Raw genomic sequence first — 9,361 nt, 5'->3', positions numbered from 1 at the left:
CCGCTCTGAATAATTAACATTCCCCACTCTCGATAATTAACATTCTCCTCTCTCAATAATTAATATTTTCCGCTCTCAGTAATTAACATTCTCAGCTCTTGATAATTAACATTCTCTGCACTCAATAATTACCCTTCTCATCCCTCAATAATTAACATTCTCCGCTCTCAATAATTAACATGCTCCGCTCTCAATAATTGACATTCTCCGCTCTCAATAATATAGGGCTAGATTTTCAGTATAGGCAGTTTTGGGGCGCTAACCTTAGCGCCCGCCCGAAGTTAGCGCCCGCCCCAAAGTAGCGCCCCGTTGCTGGGAATTCAGTGGCTTCGCCCTAAGAGGTTGGTGGAGCGCTAAAAGAGGCGTTCCACTACTCTCTTTAGGCGCTAAGCCGGCGGTCCAGAGGGATAGCGCCCAGGCGGGGCGCAGCACGGGTGCGGTCATTTTTGCACTGACAGCAGACCCCGTGGTGCCGACCAGCTCTTAAAGGGGGAAGGGACGAATTGGTCTGCTGCCACGCCCTGCACACTGCAGCCTTGCAAAGAGGCCTCAACACTACTGCTCAGCCCCAGGGAGTCATGGCAACGCCAGAGAAGGCCCGTCAGCGTGCCCTGCGCTTCTCAGAGGGTGATCTGGACATAATGGTCACAGCTCTGGAGGTGAGGCGCAAGATCTTGTTTCCAGAGAGTGGGAGGAATCCAACCCACCACGACTACACCAAAGCCTGGAAGCAGATCGCCCAGAGGGTGACGTTCACCGGCGAGGCCCCCAGGACCCACACACAATGCCGTAAGAAATACAACGATCTGACCAGGATTGTGAGGGTGAGTAGCCTTTCCAGTCTCCTCCTCATTCTTGCATGTACACCTGACATGATGGGCAAAGGGACCTGAAAGTCCTTTTGGCCAGCCCTCAGCCAGCAGCATTGGGACAGTCATGAGCATCAAATGGTCATTCGGCACTCTACACTTTGGCCCAGCTATTCCACCATGGGAGGCAGTGGACAGTACATCAGGGCTTCACTCTGTCCAAGCTATTCCACCATGGGAGGCAGTGCACACTACATCAGGGCTTCACTGCGCACTTACAGCCCGTCCTTTCTCTTGCAGGCTAAAGTAGCGTTTAATCGCCAGGCCCGTGCCAGGGGTGGCCGCGCCAAGCTGCAGAAGCTCACTCGGCTGGAGGAGCGCGTGTGTGTGCTCATGGGAGCCCGTGTGATTGTCCCCACAGCGTGCGGTGTATCCGACCCTCCACTGCCCGGCAATGGTAAGGACCTCGCCTTTTGGCCCTCTCGCGTCGCACTGGCCCATCCGAGCTACCTCCTTTGCCACTGTCCCACCAATGCGCTGAATCCCACCAGTTCTAACTCCCTCGCTGACGCCGTCTCCTCACTCTGAAGCTACTCTTGTGCATTCCTGCTTTCAGCTGGTGACGACCAGGACCCTGAGGCTGCCAGTGACAGCACCTCCAACCAGGAGGAGGAGGAGGAGCAAGCCGGACCTTCGGGGGAACAGTCACGTCCCGCAGGAGAGGAGGAAATGCTCGACACCTCCTCACTGGACGAGTGCCTGGAGGAACTGTCGCAGGGCAATGCAGCTTCTGGGACCAGTGGCGTCCAGCCACCCAGCAGCCGTGCGCATGGCCCGCGGCCTTCCCCCCAAAGGGGGGAGGATCAGAGGGGAGTGCTGCTGCTCGGCACACTCGCCGTCACCAAAGCGGCAAGGGTCCCCTAGTTCGGCCCCCTCCTCCCCAGCGGGAGAGTCGCGACTCCAGTCCGGACACCTTCACTTCGGAGGAGGTGCGGAAGCTCGATCAGATGGCCGACGACTCGGACCGGCGCCACACGGAGCTGATGAGCGTGGTGGGGCGCATGCCTGAGGCCATCGAGTCACTGGCGACCAGTGTGCGCGAGTTCGGGGCAGCAACTGCCGCGACTGGCCGCATGCTAACTGATGCCGTCAAGACCCTGGCGGATGTGATGCGCGCGCACACCAGGACCACAGGGCCACTCACTGCTGCCACACGCGCTGTCTCAGGCAGGCATCGCCAGGGCAGGCGCCGCGCTGGACCATCCCAGCAAGCCGGCCGTCGGCTGATTGCTGCGGATCCTGCAGTGCGGGCCCGGCCGAGTGCCACCGCGCCACAGCACCAGCCAGCGCATCCCAGACGCCAGCTGGCCCACATTGCGCCATCCGTCGCCGCCATTCCCCCTCTGGGGCGTCAAGGGCAAGCGGCTGCAGCTGATGGTGGCCAGGCTCAGGTGCGCCACTCAGGAGACGGCCCCTCGAGGCCCAAACGCCGTGTAGGCCGCCCCCCAGTGGCATCTGGCGGAAGGGCTTCTGAGCCTCAGGCGCCTTCCCCCAGCCTCGCAGCAGCCACTGGGCAGAGCTTGCGAAGGAGCAGCAGGCAGGGCAGGGGAGGCAAAATGCTGGCCAAGGTCTCGCCCTCGCGGGCCACTCAGTAGAGGGTGTGGCCAGCTTTCCTTTAATATGGCGGTGGCCATCTTTATTTTGCCCATGGTTGTGCTTTTGGAGGGCTTTTATTTTGCGTTAGGCCGACGTTGAGGCCCGGTTTCAATAAAGGTGGAGTGGCTCCTCCCCAGTTTGTGGGAGTGAGTCGTTTGTTGGGCTTTTTGTGGGGCCCGTTTATTGTTTTTGGGGATTCATGTGGGAAGGGCTTTTCATTTTTGTTTAATAAAAAATTATCTTTATTCATGCAGTCTCCATGGTTGTTCTTCTTAGTGTTTGTTGGCTTCGCCGGCTGAGGGCTTGCGGAGCGGCTGCATTCATCTTCCCTCATGGCCCCTGGCCATTCCCTGACAGGGGGCTTAGAAGTACCGTGTAATAAGGTGGCGTCGTGCGGCCCTTGGCCCTGGTCGCTCCCTCCTGGGAACGTACTCCTGCTCCTCCTCCTCCTCCTCCTCCTCATGCTCCTCCTGCTCCTCCTCCTGAGGTGCTGGTCCAACGTCAGGTGGCAGTGCCTGAGTCCTGCGGATAGCCAGGTTGTGTAGCATGCAGCAAACCACCACAAATTGGGAGACCCGGTCCGGCGAATACTGGAGAGCTCCTCCGGAGCGATCAAGGCAGCGGAACCGCTGCTTGAGGACCCCAATAGTTAGCTCGATGATGTTGCGGGTGGTTTGATGGCTCTCGTTGTAGGCCTCTTCAGCAGCGGTCCTGGGCGCGCGGAGCGGGGTCATGAGCCAGGTGCACAAAGGATAGCCTTTGTCCCCGAGTAGCCATCCTCTTGGGGGAGGCTGTGCCTGGAACATGTCATGCACAGTACTCTGCCGCAGGATAAAGGCATCGTGGCTGCTGCCTGGGAAGCTGGCATTGACTGCCATGATGCGCTGCTTGTGGTCACAGACCAGCTGCACATTCAGAGAATGGTAGCCCTTCCTGTTGCGATCCTGCTCGCCATGCTCCAGAGGGGCCCGCAAAGCCACATGCGTACAGTCAATGGCGCCCTGCACCAAGGGGAATTCCCCGAGTCTGGAAAATCCCAATGCGCGCTGATGCTGGCTCTCCAGGGCCATGGGGAAGGAGATGAATTGGCTTCTCCTTCTGAACAGTGCTTCGGTCACCTGGCGGATGCAGCGATGCGCGCCGTACTGGGAGATGTTTGCTATGTCCCCAGCAGCGTATTGGAAGGAGCCGGTGGCATAGAAGTTCAATGTCACCGTCACCTTCACTTCCACCGACAGAGACGTCCTGCACCTGAGCTTTGGCCGCAGATCTCGGCGAAGCAGGTGGCAGATCTCTGCAATCACCCCCTTTCGGAATCGGAGCCTTTTAACACATCGCGCGGCACTCATGTTTAGGTAGGAGCGCTGCTGGCGGTATAGCCTGACTGGGTAAGGCCTACGTGGCCGACGCCTGTAGCCCCCTCTGCCTCTAGCCAGGGCTGCCCCTCTCACAATGCGTCTGCGAGCCCTACGGACATGGAGCTGCAGCTCCGCGTTGGCACCCCATGCAACCCCCATCAAATCCTGGCAAACACTCTAATTTCCAAATGGCCACTTGCAGCGCTGTTGCCTGAGTCCAAAAATACCTGGCTCTTGCTGCTTGAAACCAGTTAGCTATCCTCCTTGTTGTGTCTCCAGAAATGCGTTGCACAAGACTGTTTTCTGAAAAAAGGATGGCCTTTATACTGGAGAGGACGTTCCCTTTAATTAGCGCCCCCCGGGGCCCGCGCTGGTTGTGTTGCGTTCCTTTTTCCAAACGCTCCGGCCGCCCGCCGCACAATGGGGCGGTCCGACTGAAGTTTGCAATCGGGGCGGCCAAAGGGCGTTGCACGAGGATGTGACGTCATTTTCTGCGCGCGCATCCGGGCGGGCGCTAAACTTTGCGCCGGCGCTAACGGGCAACTTAATTTGGGGCGGCGCGCAAACTGCGCTGCGCCCGGGCGCTACACGCATAGCGCCCAGAAATCACTTCTCTTAAGGCGCTAACTGCTGGCGCAAGCAACTGAAAATCTAGCCCTAACAATCTCCGCTCTCAATAATTATCATTCTCCATTCTCAATATATAACATACTCCGCTCTCAATAATTAACATTCCGTGCTCTCAATAATTAACATTCTCCGCTCTCAATTAACATTCTCCGCTCTCAATAATTAACATTCTCTGCTCTCAGTAATTAACATTCTCTGCTCTCAATAATTAACATTCTCCGCTCTCAATAATTAACATTCTCCACTCTCAATTAACATTCTCCGCTCTCAATAATTAACATTCTCTGCTCTCAGTAATTAACATTCTTGTCTCTCAATAATTAAGATTCTCTGCTCTCAATAATTGACATTCTCCGCTCTCAATAATTAACCTTCTCCACTCTCAATAATCAACATTCACCACTCTCAATAATTAACATTCTCCACTCTCAATAATTAACATTCTCCACTCTCAATAATTAGCATTCTCCACTTTCAATAATTAACATTCACCAATCTCAATAATTAACTATCTCCACTCTCAATAATTAACATTCACCACTCTCAATAATTAACATTCTCCACTCTCAATAATTAACATTCTCCACTCTCAATAATTACCCTTTTCATCCCTCAATAATTAACATTCTCCGCTCTCAATAATTAACATACTCCGCTCTCAATAATTGACATTCTCCGCTCTCAATAATTAACAATCTCCGCTCTCAATAATTAACATTCTCCACTCTCAATAATTAACATTCTCCATTCTCAATATTTAACATACTCCGCTCTAAATAATTAACCTTCCCTGCACTCAACAATTAACATTATCCGCTCTCAATAATTAACCTTCTCCACTCTCAATAATTAACATTCTCCACTCGCAAAAATTAACATTTTCCACTCTCAGTAATTAACATTCTCCACTCTCAATTAGTAACATTCTACGCTCCCTATAATTAACATTCTCCACTATAAATAATTAACCTTCTCCACTCTCAATAATTAACATTCTCCGCTCTCAATAATTAACATTCCCCGCTCTGAATAATTAACATTCCCCACTCTTGATAATTAACATTCTCCACTCTCAATAATTAACATTCTCCATTCTCAATATATAACATACTCCGCTCTCAATAATTAACATTCCCTGCACTCAACAATTAACATTCTCCGCTCTCAATAATTAACATTCTCCACTCTCATTAATTAACATTCTCCACTCTCAATAATTAACATTCTCCACCCGCAAAAATTAACATTTTCCACTCTCAGTAATTAACATTCTCCACTCTCAATATATAACATTCTCCGCTCTCAATAATTAACATTCTCCACAATAAATAATTGACCTTCTCCACTCTCAATAATTAACATTCTCCGCTCTCAATAATTAACATTCTCCGCTCTGAATAATTAACATTCCCCACTCTCGATAATTAACATTATCCTCTCTCAATAATTAATATTTTCCGCTCTCAGTAATTAACATTCTCCACTCTCAATCATTCACAATCTCCACTCTCAATAATTAACATTCTCCACTTTCAATAATTTACATTCACCACTCTCAATAATTAACATTCACCACTCTCAATAATTAACATTTTCCACTCTCAATAATTACCCTTCTCATCCCTCAATAATTAACATTCTCCGCTCTCAATAATTAACATTCTCCGCTCTCAATAATTGACATTCTCCGCTCTCAATAATTAACAATCTCCGATCGCAAAAATTAACATATTCCACTCTAAGTAATTAACATTCTCCACTCGCAAAAATTAACATTTTCCACTCTCAGCAATTAACATTCTCCACTCTCAATATATAACATTCTCCGCTCTCAATAATTACCATTCTCCACTATAAATAATTAACCTTCTCCACTCTCAATAATTAACATTCTCCGCTCTCAATAATTAACATTCTCCGCTCTGAATAATTAACATTCCCCACTCTCGATAATTAACATTCTCCTCTCTAAATAATTAATATTTTCCGCTCTCAGTAATTAACATTCTCCGCTCTCAATAATTGACATTCTCCGCTCTCAATAATTAACAATCTCCGCTCTCCATAATTAACTTTCCCCACTCTCAATAATCAACATTCTCCACTCGCAATAATTAACATTCTCCACTCTCAATAATTATCATTCTCCACTCTCAATCATTCACAATCTCCACTCTCAATAATTAACATTCTCCGCTTTCAATAATTAACATTCACCGCTCTCAAAAATTAACATTCACCACTCTCAATAATTAACATCCTCCACTCTCAATAATTAACATTCTCCACTCTCAATAATTACCCTTCTCATCCCTCAATAATTAACATTCTCCGCTCTCAATAATTAACCTTCTCCGCTCTCAATAATTGACATTCTCCGCTCTCAATATTTAACAATCTCCGCTCTCAATAATTAACATTCTCCACTCTCAATAATTAACATTCTCCATTCTCAATATTTAACATACTCCGCTCTCAATAATTAACATTCCCTGCACTCAACAATTAACATTCTCCGCTTTCAATAATTAGCCTTATCCACTCTCAATAATTAACATTCTCCACTCTCAATAATTAACATTCTCCACTCGCAAAAATTAACATTTTCCACTCTCAGTAATTAACATTCTCCACTCTCAATAAGTAACATTCTCCGCTCTCAATAATTAACATTCTCCACTATAAATAATTAACCTTCTCCACTCTCAATAATTAACATTCTCCACTCTCAATAATTAACATTCTCCGCTCTGAATAATTAACATTCCCCACTCTCGATAAATAACATTCTCCACTCTCAATAATTAACATTCTCCATTCTCAATATTTAACATACTCCGCTCTCAATAATTAACATTCCCTGCACTCAACAATTAACATTCTCCGCTCTCAATAATTAACCTTCTCCACTCGCAAAAATTAACATTTTCCACTCTAAGTAATTAACATCTCCACTCCCAATAAATAACATTCTCCGCTCTCAAAAATTAACATTCTCCACGATAAATAATTCACCTTCTCCACTCTCAATAATTAACATTCTCCGCTCTTAATAATTAACATTCTCCGCTCTGAATAATTAACATTCCCCACTCTCGATAATTAACATTCTCCTCTCTCAATAATTAATATTTTCCGCTCTCAATAATTGACATTCTCCGCTCTCAATAATTAACATTCTCCGCTCTGAATAATTAACATTCCCCACTCTCGATAATTAACATTCTCCTCTCTAAATAATTAATATTTTCCGCTCTCAGTAATTAACATTCTCCGCTCTCAATAATTGACATTCTCCGCTCTCAATAATTAACAATCTCCGCTCTCCATAATTAACTTTCCCCACTCTCAATAATCAACATTCTCCACTCGCAATAATTAACATTCTCCACTCTCAATAATTATCATTCTCCACTCTCAATCATTCACAATCTCCACTCTCAATAATTAACATTCTCCGCTTTCAATAATTAACATTCACCGCTCTCAAAAATTAACATTCACCACTCTCAATAATTAACATCCTCCACTCTCAATAATTAACATTCTCCACTCTCAATAATTACCCTTCTCATCCCTCAATAATTAACATTCTCCGCTCTCAATAATTAACCTTATCCGCTCTCAATTATTGACATTCTCCGCTCTCAATATTTAACAATCTCCGCTCTCAATAATTAACATTCTCCACTCTCAATAATTAACATTCTCCATTCTCAATATTTAACATACTCCGCTCTCAATAATTAACATTCCCTGCACTCAACAATTAACATTCTCCGCTTTCAATAATTAGCCTTATCCACTCTCAATAATTAACATTCTCCACTCTCAATAATTAACATTCTCCACTCTCAGTAATTAACATTCTCCACTCTCAATAAGTAACATTCTCCGCTCTCAATAATTAACATTCTCCACTATAAATAATTAACCTTCTCCACTCTCAATAATTAACATTCTCCACTCTCAATAATTAACATTCTCCGCTCTGAATAATTAACATTCCCCACTCTCGATAAATAACATTCTCCACTCTCAATAATTAACATTCTCCATTCTCAATATTTAACATACTCCGCTCTCAATAATTAACATTCCCTGCACTCAACAATTAACATTCTCCGCTCTCAATAATTAACCTTCTCCACTCGCAAAAATTAACATTTTCCACTCGAAGTAATTAACATCTCCACTCCCAATAAATAACATTCTCCGCTCTCAAAAATTAACATTCTCCACGATAAATAATTCACCTTCTCCACTCTCAATAATTAACATTCTCCGCTCTCAATAATTAACATTCTCCGCTCTGAATAATTAACATTCCCCACTCTCGATAATTAACATTCTCCTCTCTCAATAATTAATATTTTCCGCTCTCAATAATTGACATTCTCCGCTCTCAATAATTAACCTTCTCCACTCTCAATAATCAACATTCACCACTCTCAATAATTAACATTCTCCACTCTCAATAATTAACATTCTCCACTCTCAATAATTAGCATTCTCCACTTTCAATAATTAACATTCACCAATCTCAATAATTAACTATCTCCACTCTCAATAATTAACATTCACCACTCTCAATAATTAACATTCTCCACTCTCAATAATTAACATTCTCCACTCTCAATAATTACCCTTTTCGTCCCTCAATAATTAACATTCTCCGCTCTCAATAATTAACCTTCTCCACTCTCAATAATTAACATTCTCCACTCTCAATAATTAACATTCTCCACTCGCAAAAATTAACATTTTCCACTCTCAGTAATTAACATTCTCCACTCTCAATTAGTAACATTCTACGCTCTCTATAATTAACATTCTCCACTATAAATAATTAACCTTCTCCACTCTCAATAATTAACATTCTCCGCTCTCAATAATTAACATTCTCCG

The 9,361-nt window shown here is 45.5% G+C and overlaps 1 protein-coding gene across 1 annotated transcript; it reads left to right on the top strand.

Moving 5' to 3' along the window:
- Positions 1 to 340: 340 nt before the first annotated feature.
- Positions 341 to 4,800, top strand: LOC147097267 (nuclear apoptosis-inducing factor 1-like). Its single transcript, XM_085971988.1, has 4 exons — positions 341 to 824; positions 1,110 to 1,266; positions 1,426 to 1,636; positions 4,779 to 4,800. The coding sequence occupies exons 1-4, from the start codon at positions 579 to 581 to the stop codon at positions 4,798 to 4,800; spliced, it is 636 nt and encodes a 211-aa protein (XP_085828114.1). The 5' UTR covers positions 341 to 578.
- Positions 4,801 to 9,361: the final 4,561 nt, after the last annotated feature.

Source organism: Somniosus microcephalus, chromosome 32 (assembly GCF_052327205.1).
Source record: "Somniosus microcephalus isolate GS21.2 chromosome 32, FLI_Smic_1.0, whole genome shotgun sequence".
NCBI lineage: Eukaryota > Metazoa > Chordata > Chondrichthyes > Squaliformes > Somniosidae > Somniosus > Somniosus microcephalus.
This window is presented reverse-complemented; position numbering and strand designations above follow the sequence as displayed.